At 42.7% G+C, this 17,629-nt stretch overlaps 1 protein-coding gene across 2 annotated transcripts in view; it reads right to left on the reverse strand.

The window, feature by feature from the left end:
- Positions 1 to 2,417: 2,417 nt before the first annotated feature.
- The window catches only part of LOC119456007 (semaphorin-5A), a 153,591-nt gene continuing 138,379 nt past the window's right edge, over positions 2,418 to 17,629 (reverse strand). Inside the window, exons 14-20 of one of the 2 annotated variants that reach the window (XM_037717592.2) lie at positions 16,484 to 16,620; positions 14,874 to 15,041; positions 13,951 to 14,124; positions 12,945 to 13,316; positions 10,111 to 10,293; positions 6,577 to 6,738; positions 2,418 to 5,387 (exon numbers count right to left, since the gene is read on the reverse strand). In XM_037717592.2, the coding sequence (XP_037573520.1) occupies positions 5,044 to 5,387; positions 6,577 to 6,738; positions 10,111 to 10,293; positions 12,945 to 13,316; positions 13,951 to 14,124; positions 14,874 to 15,041; positions 16,484 to 16,620 (1,540 nt within the window). In that variant the 3' untranslated portion in view covers positions 2,418 to 5,043. Of the gene's footprint in view, positions 5,388 to 6,576; positions 6,739 to 6,809; positions 8,304 to 10,110; positions 10,294 to 12,944; positions 13,317 to 13,950; positions 14,125 to 14,873; positions 15,042 to 16,483; positions 16,621 to 17,629 lie in introns of those variants that run through there. The other variant, XM_049669501.1, reaches the window with a different exon arrangement.

Raw genomic sequence — 17,629 nt, forward strand, 5'->3', positions numbered from 1 at the left:
CTCGTTTTAGACGAAGCCTTGTACAACACCAGCCAACACAAGCCTCGCAGACACATATCCCGTTATTCACATGGCGGCACAGCGCCCTTTAAGAAACTCGCATAGACGGTGGTGCCAGATTACCCTCTAGGTGTTAGAGTGAGAAACTCTATGGCTGCGGCAGCAGCTGAGGGAGCATGGCCTCCGACTAACTGAGGAAAGTGCAAATTTTGGTAAGAGGAGGTAACTTTCCTAGCAAACCTGAGTGGGGCCCACGTCCAAAAGGTGACAATGTGGTAGCAGTGTTCAGAGCCACCCAGCCGACGACGGTGAATGAGCTCAAAGCCATCTAGGGTCTGCTCAGCTATTACAGAAAGTTCCTGACCCAGATGTCGACCCTGCTAGCACCTTTGCATACCTTTGCATACACTGCTGGTAAAAGGCACGGAGTGACTGTGGTGAAGCCGGCAAGAACAAGCCTTCCTGGAAGCTAAAGCAGTGCTTAAGAATTTGAAGTTTCTGATACACTTTGATCCAAGTTCACCACATCAGTTGGAATATGATGCATCATTGGTAGGCATAGGAGCAGTTCAGTCCTATCAGATAGATAGATAGTATAGATAGATAGTAGACTATCCTTTAGTAATAATAAAGTTGTGCCAGTTGTTGGACAGAATGCCCTATGGGTGCAAGGCCTGTGGGGCGTCAGCTTTATTAACTTCAACTACTTCCCAGAGTAGGTGACTATGACACCGAAAAAGATGACGTAGGTCGCACACTAGTGACCAGTCATAAACCATTAACAGAGCTGTTTAGCCCTTACAAAGCTATTCTCCAGATGGCTACCAGTACAAATTGGTTCGTTGCAAAGGCAACGAGAACGCTAACATGGACACCCTTAGTCAATTGCTGCTTCCCATGAAAGAACAGAAAAATAGCCAGAACGAGGCCCTAGAGCACTTCCTGTATGCTCAGAAATTAGAGGCTGCACCGATCGATGCCCAGGAATTGATGCACCTGACTCTGGTGGATCCTGTACTACCGAAGGTAAGAACTGAGATTTGACCAACACAACACAAGCACCGTGTTATGTCACTTACCTTCATCTTTCATGCAATGTTAGTTTTAACCATGAACCAGTGCCAACTTGCCCAGTTTTCTATCCTCTTCAGTTGCCTCATGTTGAGGCTCATCAGCATGGCATTAGAGGTGAGCCGAGACACCCACATCAGGGAGGTCTGCAAATTTTTCGAGTGGCAGCCTTCACAGATTCTTACCAGCAGAAGGGAAGCCAGCACTTGGTCCTACTTCACCTCTGTGAAGGAGAGCCATGCTGGATGTAGTCAACTCACAGTTAAGCTGCTTTTGCTCTGTTAATGCAAATGCCAGTCTAATTGGAAAATGAAAGCTTGTTGTTTCAAGCTAAAATATTACCATTGGCTGAGTAGCGATATCACAACCTCTCATACAATTTGCCAAGACCCTCAAGTTTCATTATAAAATGAATGGCACGATGATACACGTTGAGCAGCATATGCATGGCAAAACTGGCCACCTACAACTGCAGGAAGTGAGATGTGCTTCCTATTTTCCGCTGCTATATGCCAACATTCTGCAATTCCTCTAGTAAGATGGTGGCAATCAGACTTCACTTTCAGGACATCGTCTCCAGTCGAGAAATCTTTCAAACCTCTTTAACCCACATATCTCATGCAAAAAAAGAAAAGCTGCAGGTATGTGCTGCTGCTGTTATAGTGATGATGAATTGCAGTTTTGGCTTCTAAAGTAAAAAAAAAACCACACAAACATTGTGGGAAGCAATTTGGTAAAAGCTCTCCCCATTGGAAAAACATTATTATACACATACACTGTGCTCACGCAAGATGCTGTAGCTGTAATACTTTCTCAATGCCTTGCAGTTCTGCTGCTGCATGATGTTTCTAATGTTGTCAGGTCTGAACATTTAAAAGAAAGAAATTAACCTTTTTTTTTATTGGAATTGTTGACGAAAAAAAGAAACAAAAAAGATTAAATATGGCAAATCAGCTACATGAAAATAAGGGAAAAATTGTATCTTCATGCTACTGTCATGTGTATGACAATTTTCTCCCATCATGAACCTTCCTATACCGATAAAACTTATTTGCCATTTTCAGTGTCCCTGTGCTTTGAGTTGTCGATTAACTTGGACCTGCTCTGTGATCTACTTGCTTCCTGGTTAGCTCGGGTGGTAGAGCGATCACTCTGGAAAGGCATTGGTCCCAGGTTCAACTGCCACACCAGGATGAGTTATTCAACTGCAAAGGTTTCTTTAAAAAAATACATGGGTTTCCTTTGTATCTTAATGATACTATCGTGTGGATGAAAACTTCTCTTTATCACGAAGGATATTAAAGCATGCAGCTGTGCTTATGTATAAGAAATAATGAGGCATTGCATTGTTCTGATGTCTTTAGTAGGACACATTCATAAAAAAAAAGAAAAAAAAAAAAACATCTTCAAAGGTGTAAAACTGACAGGCAGTATGAGACACTACTATCCTGGTTACATGTGATACCAAGACAAATGCAAGCAGGAGATTGTATTCACTTTTTGGCTGGCTCATACAGCAAAGATGTCCCTTTGCAGACATTCTGCAGAAGTGCATGTTTTGATGACAGATGGTTCTTTGAAATTTAAATAAGGTCTCTTGTTTCAGTGTTGTTCACAAACTACATAATTAATGTGCTGTAATGTTTAAAACACTTACATGAGCAAACATGGATTTCATGGGCACCAAATATATCTGAGAGAATGCTCTCTGATGTGTTAGCCAAACCACTTTTGGATAAAGTGATCACATCTTTGCTTTTTGTGTCATAAATAGCATGCCAAAATGCACCCTGAAGTCGCATATAACTGCCAGTCTACTATAGAACATTAAATGTAAAAGTGATAAAAAAATTGTTTTGGCACATCTGTCACAAGCGTAAGTTCAATAACGTTTTGTGTGTGTCTCATAGTATATAAACTTCCATCTTTGCCACATAACCAACTATCTGTACAGCTGAGCTGAGATGATTTACAGCTAAGCATATCTACAAGCACACACTATATACAAATGCAAATGCAGTATTGGTCCCAAGTGAAGGAAGGATTAGTTAATAGGGCGTGGTCTCACTTTCAATGTAAGCAAACAGACTGGCTGTTAAAGAGCCAAGCATACTGCAAGGTCTGCATTTGAAACTTAAGTTTACTTTGCCGGAGCCGAGGCATTTTGAAATTTTTATGGAATCTAGTTGAATTGGTACTTATTTTTCTTTATCTTCTTGCAGAGAGAAGTTCGTTGCTTGTCTTTGTAATTAACCTTCTTAGATTGAGCACAGCTCCCAAAGTAAGGTTGAAAATAGGGACACAAAAATGCTTTAAGGCGTATGCAATTACTGCTGATGTTAAAATTGAATATCAAGCACACATACACTGTCATCGAAGGTTTGCATAAGACTTCACATCAAATGGCTGACTTAGTGTGTATTATTGACATGTTAATGTATTTAGTATTTTGTTTTTATATATATATATATATATATACTTTCCCATTCTAGAGACACAGACACAACTGTTGATGGTAAGACACATGAAGTGCTATGCACTGTCCACTGCAGTTCAAGTTCAAGAACACGATCAAGCAGTCACAGACACAGTTCTTGTTGTTCACCACGTCCTCACAAATTAGTGCACAAGCGTCTTATGAACACAAACAGAAATGCAGACATGAACTGAAGACATTGGTGTCGGGCTGAAAAGATGAGTCTGAGGCCCTACTAAAACACACCACTCCTGTAAGCCTGTGTAGTGTCACTGGTGTACCATTTCTTTGTTACGCACTCAGCAGTTCAAACACTAACAGCACCATACGCGTGGTGCTTGTGGGCTTGACGTGATCATGTAGCACACAATGCTTTATGTCCCATGTTCTCAAGTCACAACAGTGTAGTTTCCTGCATTGTCAATCTTGTCCTCATAGTCTTGGTTCATACAGCACAGATTGAATGCACCTTGGGTCCAAGAAGCAACGATCGCACATATAATTCTTGATACGCTATTTATGTGTTCCTCTCTGTTGAGACTGCTGTGGCGTTGCATGCACTTGCAGGAAAATATAGGACAAGGTTTCTGCACATCCCTTTAGTTCACTTCGTCAGTGGTTCTTCACGATACACTGTTATGGTTTGGCTGTGATGTTTTGCAGTTCACAGTTGTCTGCTTCTCAGGAACTGTGTTGTACAATGCTCACTCGGTGAATAGTTCAGCAGCTGGAGGGGCACACCAAGTGCTTAGATGATGCTTGACCACACCTGTGCTTTTCTGTCACTGCTGTCACTTTTTATTTCATTGGGTGATTTCTCTGCACTCCTTGAGTTGGGTGTTACATTGCCCGTGAACACTGATGGTGGAAGGACACAATTCAGATTGTTTGAAGCTGAGAGTTCTGCTTGAGCCATAGGCTTCGACGCCTCTGTACCAAACAGTTTTCTGGCTCTATACATATTGATGATTATCACGGCAAGCAAAATATCATTTAAAGGCACTTCATTGCAGGTGTGGCATTGTAGCCGTGTCAGCAGTGAACTGTATCACTTTTCAGGGAACTCTGGTTGTGGAAGAAAAGGCCTCAAGCAAAATTTATGTTGAGGGCTTTGGAATCGCATCGTTTTAAGGCACGTGTGCACTGAGCACATGTTTGGCTGCTCACTGTCGGGGCACATTTTGCGCCGCATGAAATGTGAGCTGGAAGTGCAGGTTCACAACTTCCACGTGGTTGCAGTGACATGGTGCAATATGGCATCCTTTTCTTTACAAGTCTTGAGGACTGATATAAGATATCTTCACTGCCTGCAAGCATCACTCAGCTTATGCATCTTGAACCCTTGCCGTTTCACTCAAAAGGATGAGCCCAAACAGATCCACTTCGCATAGCAAGTCACAAGCTGTAATCTTGTCCGCTACGGGTCTGTCCACAGCATGGTGTTTTTGCAAGTGCAGCAGAAGTTTCTCTTTGACCACTTGCTTTCTCCTGTGACCTCAGAAATTGTGGTCAGAGTGTATCTGCGCCCTGAAGCCATTCCGTTTGATAGTAGCTTCTTTTTGAAACTTTCCTCCGGGTGATGTGGTCAGAGTGGAGAAGTTGTTCTTGTACTGGGAGTGGGGCACGTAAGTGTTGCCCTCGGCCTGTACCAGTGGTGTCCCCAGGTGTTTTGGCGCCAGGGGGTCGCGGCTCTGGTGCCGCTTGGTATAGCGGTACATGGCCAGTGCTCCCACCAGTGCACCCAGAACGAGGCATGTGATGCAGGCTCCCACCAGGTGCTCTGTTCGGATTCCACTGCCTCCGCTGTCACGTTGCTCCTCCAGACTAGGTAGAACGGCAACTGCAACATGGAAACAATTGCGTCCTTTATCCACATAACTTCACTTGTGATTGTTATTATTATTCCTATCTAAAGGTAAAACATGTGATCAAAATGTGGTTAAACCTCAATATAACGAAGTTACATCCGGTATTCATTGTAATCATGTCCAAAGAAAAATTTATTAATTTTGGATTTACTTCATTATACTATGTGCATTTGTTATGTCAAGTTTAACTTGTTACGGATTACGCAAAGCTGAACTGGTGATTTAACCAAAATTACATGCAATCAAAACTGCTGATAACTAGTAGAATTGCGTAGGAAATTTTTTGACTGCTGGAGGAACAACTGGCATAATATAGGTTGTGTTTACAAACTGCTGTTTATGCTTATGTTCTAAATTGCAGGATCACAGTGATGTTGCATGACATGCTGGACGTCTCGGTGATTGCAAACTATTTTTGGATAACTGTACATCAGCTCAAAAAAGCCCTCAGAATGTCGCAACTGAGAAAAAGCTCAAACACTTACATGCCTAAGCATGCTGCCTACACATGACAGATGTTTTCTATACTCGAATATGGGTTGCACTGACTGCTTTGGTTGTGAATTACTTGATAATTTTCTCAGCTGGCCTGCTGCCTTCTGAGCACTTCTGTGAACAGATATACTGAGCTCGGATCTGCTACTAGTAGCAGCGTGAAAGTGCATAGCTGGCTGTACCTTCTGCGCCATCCGCTGATAAAATTGGTGCTTACGATTATGTACAAACATGCGCTAAAAAAGACCCAGCACCTCCTTGGGCCCACACCTATCCAACTTAGCACATTAGTTGTGCCATATGTGCATTGGCTTTCACACACAGTGCCACCAATCCACAAAGTTGTGGACAGTTGTAATAGCACTGGTTGGTGTCAGCAGACAGATCAGATGATACTGTTGACCACAGGCTTGCATATAGCCATTAACAAGTCTGACTTCTTTACATAGGGATGAGCTAGTGACTGCTGCCTCTAGACAGCAAAATTACATTTGGGCCAGCTACTACTTATGTTCCTTTCAACTCTATGTGTGTGTTCTTGCAAGTGCTGAGCAAAGTTTGAAAATATGTGGCATCGAAGGATTTCACAAACTAATGCCGTGTTCTCCTATCTAGGACATTAAGGTACACATTACATATGAAACTTAGCAAGGTAAGCAAACTCACCTGTCTCTTGGCCAGCGATGCACATGCGGCTTTCACGAGTTGATCCTCTGCACTGAGTTGGGTTAGGGTCAAGAATCATGCATGTTCGTCGACGATGCTGCTCGTTGTTGTGGTCGCACAGTGACCACACAGACCATTCAGTCCATTCTTCTTCCTCAGGCTCTGCAGAAAAACAGAGTTTTTGGTTATCGTACCACCTGCAGAGAAACTAAAGCAACCTCTTGTACGGCACAATACAAAATGCATGGCTCCACACAAGGTTTAACGAACAGTGCTTGTTCACGGCACAGAATACAATCAACTTCTATTAATTTGACTTTAGTGGAGCACACAAAGTTGTTTTTAAATCATCCGGACCATGTGGAGAACAAGCTGTGACCCCTGAATATAAAGTAATGAATCGAGTTATAGCTAGTCCAGTTTTAGAAAAGAAGTGGATATTGCACAGTGAATTTCTGCATACAACAAATGTACCACAACAGCAGTTTGTGAGAGGTGCGAGCTATGTGCTAGTTTAAAAATAACAGGGCAGCTAGCCCTTCATTCATGGTGTCCACATAAGAAGATACTTCTTTTTCTGTGCTGCTGGTGTGTGTTTCCTTGTGCGTGCAGAAAATCCAAAGGTGTTCAGTAAGAATAAAACCTATCAGAATGACTACTTTTGCTTCCTCTCCTTCTGTTAAATGACTCAGCGTATTTGAGATCACGAAGTAAAAATCTGGTCACGGTGAATACATATGATGATGTGTACTCATTGTTGTCAGTCTATTTCAGTCTACCACAATATTCTGATGCTGTGTGTTATTCATTTCACGTACCTTTCCACTGTTTGCATAAGAATCAAGACATTCTCGGTGACCTGCTGTGAACGAATGGAAAAAGCCACTCACTACAGGCCTGCCAGCCCAACAAGCTCTTTTCCAACACATCTATAGAATTTATCCTTCTCTGGGAGGCGGGCAGTCTGGTTCAACAAAAGTATCAACCTAATGAAGTATCTGTCAACAGCAGGTCAGTTGCATTTCGCAGCCGAGGGGGATATAACTTGGCAATATAAAGATTGGGCAAGTTGGTTCTACACGACCTGAAATGTAACAGCACCACATGGGACAAAGGAGAGAACCAAAGAGAAGCTGCTATCTTTAGCCTGATTCACATGCTGCTAATTGTCTGCAATTCTGGCTGCAGTGGCTTCAGAGATTGGCGGTATCCGGACTTGGTAAAACTTTTCGCCATGGCGTTGCAATCGATTGATGGAAGCACTGCAGTAGTGTATGACGCACGTCCTGACGTGGCAGTGGCAGCACGCACCCACTGCTGTCAGAGTGGTGGTCGCTGCGTCACCAGGTGCTCGAACCAAACCTCTTGTGGCAGCAGTGCAAAGCCACTTGTCGGAGTATTTCGCGTTGCAGAATCGCAACATGTGAAACAGGCTTTTTTGCCGGCTCCTTGGTATCATCCTTGTTCCAAGTCATGGTACTACATTTTAGATCATGAGGGGATAAACAGCTTCATGCATTAGGAACTCCTTCTCCCACAGTACTCACTCGAAAAAGGGCAGGGCAACGTTGCATTGCAAGCCACGACCTCAGTGGCGTCACCCTGGCAGGCTCCTGACTCGGTGCCTGAGCCGGGTTCTCTTAGGCATGTGCGCGTGCGTGTTTTGGTGCCACCACCTCCACACGTCACGGAGCACGCGCTATACTCCGACCAACAGGACCAGTGGCCTTTGCCGCGTAGAAAGCATGGCAGCGAAAGGCAATAGAGGAAGAGGAGAAGGGAGCAAGAGAGAAGAAGAAGCCAACACCACAATCAAGCCACCAAGCAGCACCCACAGGTTCATAGTCCACCAATGGGCACAAACATAATCGTGTTCAGCTACTCAGTGTGCTACAGTAGAAGCAGGCTAGCTTTATAGAGTCAACACAAATTAATGCAAGCTCTTAAAACATTATGCCACGTGAATTATCAGAATTTGGAGTGATCAAAAGTTGTGTAAAATATGATACGTAAACAGGATTGTTGGTTGGTTAATTGGTGAGGTTTGATGTCCCAAAGCAACATGGGTGAACTCCACACTTCATCTACACACCAATGAGTTTGCCTAATTCATTGCCTCATTCGAAATGCTACATGATACAATTCATGAAATGATAATGTATCAAGAGATTACATGTTGCCTGTGCACGCTTTGTAGCGGGACTACACAAACATAATGTATCAGCGAGGCAAATGTGACAAGTGGCAATATGTCAATGAAGTTCTGCTAATGATAATGGAGTGCTCGACAACCATTCTTAATAGTAACTCTGGCAATAAGAGTGCACCAACTTTATTAGGATGCAAGCTAAACGTTTTCCAGAAGGCGAGCAGATTTGCAGGCTCCATGCAAAAGTTCAAAAAGAAGTAAGGCATTCAGGCATTCAGAAAGCAGGCAGTGCAGTGCAGTGAAGAAGGCAATATGGCTTTTCAAATACTACCGATAGAATGCGGTGTGCACATAATGTACACAGAAAACAAAACAGGACGAAGATCCTTTTTGCTCTTGTTTTCTTTTTTTTTTGTTTCCTTTTCGCACTATGTTTGCACAATGCATTCTCCTTGAAACAATAGTTAGCCTGCCTGTCAGTGTTAAATTATCAACAAGGCTGGGGAAGGTTATGTTTTTTAAATTATTATTTTAAATATAGGACAATGGGAAGGTTATTCTGTGCAACGCTTTTGTTAAGACAAAATTATACATGTTATATCATCAGTAAAAGCAGAAATAATCAGCCTGTGCTGTACATCTCCTCTTGTGATTCTTGTGAACTTTCATGCTTTGTCTCCTGGCAAACATTGCGCCAGTCCAGTTCAATTTATGAAGTATGAAAGATGTGCTCATGTCTAACTGGGCAGCTCTTTCATGTCATCATATTCATGCCCCATATGTTATAAACGCATGGCAAATTATGGCTGTTGGCAGGGTACCAGCCTTGTTCTGTTACTGGTAAAGCATCTGCACAACATGATTGCCACTTACATCTTAAGTTCACTGTCATCTTTTTCTGCCTCTCAAGAATATTGAGACCATTGCTCCAAACAGAGTTCAGATGCCTAGCAGAAGCAAAACTGGTCTCTCCTCAATAAATACATCTCCCATCAAGTGTGCCCAAATTAGACGGTTTTCTAAAGAGTAGCTTGACCTGCATTTCCTTATACAATGAGGATCATAGTTATACAGTATACATATTTCTTTCATAAAATGCGGCTAGTAACCCACATGCAGTTAGTGGATACATGACCGTGCATTTCCACATACTGTAAAATGGTTAAAGGGTATGGCAAAAGAAGAAAGAAAAGGTAAAGAGACGAAAACAAGAAAGACCAGATGGGACCTATGTTCACTCAGAGCTAATTAGAAATTCCATAAATGCCATGTCCCTTCTAGTATTTCTTGTCATTGCCTCTTGCTTTTTCACTCTTTTCGCTGCATTCTATTAGGTTGTGAGTGAATGAGTCAAACGACACATGTTATTAATCATTGATACTTACTCTGGCACTGATGGATGTTGCAGTCCCGTTCCTCCTTGGAAGGACCCTGGCAGTCGGCACCGGTCCCTGAGGGCCGTGGGTTGTCGCAGGTCCTTTCCCTGTACTGGACGCCACCTCCGCAAGGCACTGAGCACTGGGACCACTCGCCCCACTCTGACCAGTCGCCATCAATATTCAGGTATGCTGCACATTTTAAAAGAAATGACAGTAATGCAGATTTCTTGCAAATCTATAGTTAGAAGCAGATTGGAAAACAAACAATAAAAGGGAATCCATGCACCACACGGCCACACTTCAGTCAACTATCTGTAACGATCCCAGGAGAGTGGCTCGGACAAAACAAATAAATGTGAAAGCCTTTCACGTGAACCCCAGGTGATCAAGCTGATGTTCCAGGCTAGCTACAGGTGTCCACCATGACATGGTACTTAATATTCTATGCTGAATGTCAGTGCAGAGATTAAAGCTCATTTATGTTAATTGTTAGGTAAGATGAGCATTAGCACATCTTTAATCTTGCATGGACATTTTACAATGACTTACAAAAGCATGAAAATTGCATGACATACAGTCGACCCTCATTAATTCAAACTCAAAGGGGCCCCTGCATTTTGTTTGAATTATCAAAAGTTCTCATATACATGACTCTGGGCACCTAAGGTGACAGCATACATTATGATTAGGCATCGATTTTAATCACATTTTTAGGCATTTCTAAACCCTAACTACCCAAAATAAACAGAAAGCATAGGTGTAAGGTCCACAACAAGTTTATTAGCCATCTACTGCTGACCAGACCTTTTAAAGAAATCATGAATGGTCAACTGCTTCTTTGCTATATGTGCCTTCAACACAAAGCTCTCTATGCCAGTAAGTGCAGCCAGTTCAATCTCAGAGTTTTCTGTTGCTGTCAGAAATTTTCGGACCTGAGCAATGTAGTGGAAGGCCTGTGCAGTTGTCACATGCCGCGACGACACGGTCGATCGAGAAATGCGTGGCGCAGTTCCAGCGCTGCGATGTAGCGGGGTAGCAGGTACGAAAGGCAGGTCACGTGCTTTGGAGTCTGCCGGCACGCCGGAAAAGCAGAGATAGCCGAATGCCGCGCACGTCGCTTTCATACCCGCTGTGACGTTTTTCTTCCGTTTTTTTTTTTTCTTTTTCGCTGCGGCGCGGCATGCTGACACACGATTGCGCAATGCGGTGCGCATTGTTTTTACGACGGTGGCCCGCGTGGTTTTGACCGCTTCGAAAAGTGTAGGCAGGCAATCATGTTTAGACTAGTTTTGAGGCCTATTCATTGTTTTGGTTTCTCAATCGCATCGTTGAAACAGTAAATAGTGCTAGAAAGTTGAGAAGCATCACGGTCTACCGTACTTGTGCTTCGTTTCAAACGTTTGTTTACTAGCAAAGCCTATTTCCTTGAAGCCTTGAGGCGCTTATTTTTCAATTTTCGACTGTTATGATTATATAAGCACGCAAATTTTCAAATAGTGGCGGCAAAGCAGTAGATATTTTCCGGTATGGACACGCAAAAAGTACGAATTAACCGAATGACGGAGTTTGAATTAAGCGGCTTTTAAATACATTGAAAACATAGCGGGCCAACCAAAATTTTGACATTTGTTTGAATTAACCGAAAGTTTGAATTATCAGAGTTTGAATTATTGCGAGTCTACTGTATCTCATACTACTATTGGCAAGCACTTTCTTATGAGACTTAGAGCGACAGGCTTGTTATTCTGGTTAACGGTATGAGCTCAACATGGCCACAGAGGAGAGCAATAGTAATAATTCCAAGTACTGAGATGTCCCTAAATATTGCCACGCTGCATTGTTTTACTTCTTTCCGTTGGCTGCTTTAGCAAACTTCCGCTGTCATTGTGTTACCACTCTTTTGTGTTATGCACTTTCTGTGTTTGAAACTTTGTGAATTTTGTCGCGAATTTGGTGGTGAAAAGGCGTGTTTAAATCAGATTGCATCTGCAACTTGAACAGTGTTGTGCATTCTTGAATCTATATGAGGTATAATTCTAGAATGCATGGTGATGCACGTATAAATACTGGGCCAACTTCAGCCGAATGATCAGATTTGAATGGCCGACAACCATGTTCATCGCTATCATTGTAATTTGAGTATTGTTTTCATTCCTGTGCACAAGTCCGCTCAATAAGGAGTTAGATTCTTTATACACATTTTCTACTAGTGTTTTAGATTCTTCACTGTCATTACTATGTGCCGATATAATCTCATAGCTTCAAATGACTGCTGTATCGCACATTGCAGTAATAATGTTCCCTGTGCATGTTAAATAAATTTCTCAAGTCAGCTCTTACACGCTTTGAGTGCCACCTTTGGGACAGCCGAAAAGACACTTGAAATTGAGTTAAAACAGAAAGTTCAGGCCCAGTAGGCTGCTTTCTTTTGCTTACTCTGGCCAATAGCTTGCAATGCCAGCCCTACATTCAAGCCCAGCCGACCTAGTAGCAGCACTTAAGTCTGTGGCAGCTCCTGGTATAATGTGAAAGCTGTCCGTGACAGCTCTGAGAGGATGCAAAATGATATATCTGCACACATGTGTGCAATGTAAAAGAGAACACTGACATTTAATCTAGAAATGCCCCTTAGTCTAGGTGCGACATGTGACTGCATCAAGTAGTTCTCCTGTTTAACAGTAAACTTCATAATACACCTTTACGCTCAAGGTAGGCGTAAGGTTACTTTTTGCCTTTTGAATGCAGATCAATAGACATTCCTTGCTATAGCACTGTATACAACCTCTTCTGCCTTATGAGAACTTTCAGCTCTGTTTTCTTGCAGGGATTCCATTACTCACCCGAGTCCATGCAGCTCTTTGCTGACTCATGACAGTAGCGCTCCTCCTTTTTAACGTTTCCAACCCTGAGCAATGAGCTGTCGGCAACATTGGCACGGCAGGTGAATCTGAAGCGCTGCTCGAAGTATCCATCCCTTGTGGCATTGACGCGCACCCATGCAGTCCAGTTGGAGCTCTTGCGTGTCTCTGGGCAGGCGTGCGTGTTGCAGGCACGGTAGTCCGTGTCACAGCCACCGCCGCAGCCCTCACGACCGCGGGGGGAGTCGCAACGTCGCCGCCGCCACTGGAAGCCACTGCCGCACTGTGCTGTGCACTCACTCCAAACACCCCACTCTGACCAGGTGCTCTCACGGGATGCAGGTGTGGCAGGGGCTGCATATAGGAAGTGAAATGGCCTGAGAAACAAGGCAATTATCATTCTTATCCTTTTTTTTTGTCGTCACAGATATATATATATATATTTTTGTAACTTCTATTTTTAATTTGCTTTTCTCTGCTTCACCCTATTTACCTATCCAGTTCATAACCTTGTAGATTTAATGTGTTCCTTGGCAGTACTGCCTGTTCTGAAGCTGAAATTATCAAGTTAGACAATCATGACAATACACAACGGACAAAAACATAAGTTGAGCATGACATGCACTGGCTTGGTGAAGGTGAAGCGCATTTTGTTACTGCACTCTAGCTATTACTGCAAAAAGCCTGCATGGCTCGTTGTAACTAGCTACGGCCAAGTGTATTGGCACATGAGAAAATAACTGCATTAAGTACTAAAACTCTGGCATATATACTAAACAATAAATTTTAGAAAATAAGACGAGTTGTACTAGTTAATGTCTTATTTAAGACATTCATAACACAATATAAATGAAATTGACAACTGTTTGATGTAGTGTATAATAACCATTATTAACCAAAGAAAACTCTACTGGCCAACACGTCATAGCGAGAAAATCTCACTTGCAGGACTCTTTTTCTACAGAAATTGCTGCAGATTTCTCATTACCTGGACAGGGTGGGTTAGAAGTGCAGTATATTTGCTCCTGCTCTGGCCCCAGGCAGACACGTCCACCGTGCTTAGGACTCGGATTCCCGCAGGTCCTACGACGGAACTTCACTGCCAGACCACACGTTCGTGAGCACGCTGACCAGCCAGACCACTCTGTCCACTGGCCATGTTCTGTTGGTGGCAATGAGAGAGAGGAAGTCGTGTATAGCTTCTCTGACTAAGTTTTGTTTCATCTCATTCATAACAATAGGTGCAATCAAGAAATATATTATTAATGCATTTCTATATGCACCCTTCACTTTGATGACACAATTGTGTACATTATTGCTATTTTAATTTATAATAGCAAAGCGTGAACATAAACAAAAGGTTTGAAGACAGACAGCTTCCGGGAAGGGCACAAAAACTTATGTGCATCCTTGGCTCATGTTTAACTTAGTACCAATGTGTGTTTTATTTTTCGTTTTTCTGTCATTGTTAATGACAGCTTCATAGTATGGCTGTATTGTCTAGGACTCCTTACACATTCCTTTAAAAAAGTGCATACTTCATGTGACTGTGCATGACCAGTGCACAGACCGCATGTGACATGCCTGTCATCACGCCTGCAACAGCAAGTACATGTTCCACCAGCTATAACACCACATTACTTGAAGAGCTGTGGCAAAAAAACAGCAAGTTTCAATGGAGATAATTTACATTATTTTGTAGCAATAGAAAAGAGGTACACTCTCTGTTTTATGCCTCTATACTAGAAAAGTAACTATTCAATGATGCAATGAAGACCTACACATTGCAGGGCCTAACACTGATCGAGTCTGTCATTTTTTTTTCCTGATCTGAAAAAAATTAGACTAACGGCAGTTCCTAGCTATTGCTAAAACATATTTACATTCATACTGTCTTTGCCGCATACTCACGCGTGCAGTTCGTGACTTCTAACGATGAGCCCTCGCACAGCTTGCCACCATTGGCTGGAGTGGGACTGGTGCAATGTCGGGACCGGCAGAGGCAGTGGTCGCCAGGTGGGTCCTTGCCAACCTGGTCACACTCTGCCCACTGGCTCCAACTACTCCAGCCTCCGTCAACTGGAAGTAGGAAAGTTGGGGGGGGAGGAAAGGTAAGCCTGAGCATTGCTTCTGAGCTAGTTTGTCAGGCATTCTGAAGGGCTTCAAGGGCTGGGGCTGTGAGAGACACTGCATTGGAGGGATCTGGATGACAGCGTGAGGTCCTTGAACATGCACACAAAGCTTGGTTCACAAGCATTTTTTTTTTTTTTTTGCATGCCTCCATCTAAATGTGGCTGAAGCAGTCAATAATCAAAACTGGAACCTCATACACAGCAGCTGAACACCATAGCCATTGAGACACTATGGCAGGTATTGATAAGCCCTCAGAATGCTTTAATACTGGTTGAAGAGATTGCTTGATTGGTTGGTTAAGGTGTTTGGTACAAGTAGGGTTAGCCCGGCCGTCCAAGCCGGTAACTCTTTCGCTGTTCAGGAATTCGCTACCACTTGTCAATGAGTTCAGTGTCGTGTAGACATGCAACACAAATATGTGAAGAGATGCACTGCATTGTGCTCAGCTAGAACATACTGCTGGGAGAGCTGGTATGTCTTGAGCAAAGGACAGGACAGAGGAAAAGAAACAGATAAGACAGGAAACCGACAATAAACAAGTGGCAACCAGTTTCATGTCTTGAGTGCTGTTGAGTGTCAGTGCCACCATTAACAGTAAAGGTCATTGCCCCGCATGGCTTCGTGCTACACATAAGGTTACCACAGCATAGGTTATCATAGCTTCTTTAGGTAGCATAATAAGACGACAACAAAGAATGAATGAATTGATGGGATATGCACTGTTCTCACAACTGAATTTTTTTTATTGAACACCAAGTGCTTAAGTACAATATAAGCTGGCAAAGACAATAGCACTACTAGGAACAAGTACATGACAAAATATTTTTCACACAGATTTTTGCCATGAGTTCCTGCTTTGGTTTTTGTCACTAGGCTTTTCTAGAATTGCTCTTGCCTGTTTCTATTGCACTTAAACATATTGGTTCTAAAGAAAAATTCAGTTTTCACATCAGTGCATGTACCATCAGTTCCTTCCTTGTCGTCGTCTTGTGGTGCCTTTTAAAGCGCTCAGGAATCCATAGATAGATGAACAAGTCATAGCAGCAAGGTGCAAAAACAAGTTCTAGCAAAAGCTAGGAGGTGGGAGGGAACAGGCACCGAGATTCTGCTTATCAGTGCTCTTTTACTTCTTTTTGGTATACTTTGTGTTCTTTATGTAGTTGGAGTCTCGTTTTAGTCTAGCATGTCTGTTGATCACTCTTGTTCTGCTGTCATTGTCCACTTCATGAAAAGTAACATAAGCATCCCGAGTTGCAACTCACTAACCCAGCTTGGCACTGTAGATAATTTTAGATATACAGTGTGTATATCCAACTATGTCAGGCTAGGATGTGGGGGAAAAAAAGGAAAGAAAGAGAGTAAGAAAGAAAGAAAAGCATATGTCTCACCAGGCACGTTGCTGTTGGGGCAGCCTGCATGGTTCTGTTTCCAGTCAAGGCTGAGAGGGTTAAGGTGGGGTGCTGTTGTGCATGCCAGCTGGTGCTTGTTCCATCCGCAGTATGGGTCCATAGAACCCAGGCAAGACCTGCAAACGAAAACAAATTTGCGTTCAGTGCCGCATGCATTTTTAACTACAGTAAAATCTCGGGAAAGGGAAATCGCTTAAACGGAATTGCTGCCTTAACGGAACAACTGCCTGTCAATTGGCTGGTTTCATATTTAGGTATTGGAAAAAAAAAAGAGAGAGAGAGTAGCAGTTTTTATTATTAGATGAGCCAAGTTATTAGACAGCTATATGAAATAAGGATAGTAGTTTAATCGGCTGTATAAACTCGTAAACATTCGCATACTAACTAAATTAACAAGCATGGTGTCACGTGCGCACAGGCAAACATGAACACATCTCACTCGATAACCGCGGACACATGCGGTCGAAACGCTGACGTGAGGAAGAGCGGCAGCAGCAGCGAGCGAATTCCCCTTCATGCTGGGTGCAGGCCACCAGGAATTTTGTACTTAATCTGAGCAATTAAATCTGAATGAACTATCTACTGCATGTTGAAACCTCAGTGCATGTGTGTATTTCACTCAGTGCATTCAAACAGTCACATGTCATTGCAGGTTGCTTTGTTGTCTGTTTAGTGAAGATTTTTGATGTGCTGCATTCATGGCGAGTGTAGTCCTCTGTGTTTCATCCTTAAAATAATATTGTATTATTACTTGAGTGCATTGTAATAAAGCGTGACTTACTGTCACTCACAGAAGGAAGCCTCACCAGCTCTAACTTGTTAGTTTCTTCCTGAAGTAAGCATCACAGTCTACTATTCTAATCAAATGAATAATTTTAATACAGTCATCCAGTAATGGCCTCATCGATCACAGGTGGTTTCAGAATGGAATACGACAAGAGGCCAGCCAAAGGCAGAACCCTAGCTGGCAATAATGTTATTCAGTTGATCTTAATGGGTACAGTGCAAAAAATAGAAGAGCAACAGAAGAGCAGATGTCGTAAACTCGGACTCTTATTTCGTATTACCACAAATATGTAACAACACACCAAAATTTCCATCTTGGTTACCAGGCCAATATGTCCT

Source organism: Dermacentor silvarum, chromosome 6 (assembly GCF_013339745.2).
Source record: "Dermacentor silvarum isolate Dsil-2018 chromosome 6, BIME_Dsil_1.4, whole genome shotgun sequence".
Lineage (NCBI taxonomy): Eukaryota > Metazoa > Arthropoda > Arachnida > Ixodida > Ixodidae > Dermacentor > Dermacentor silvarum.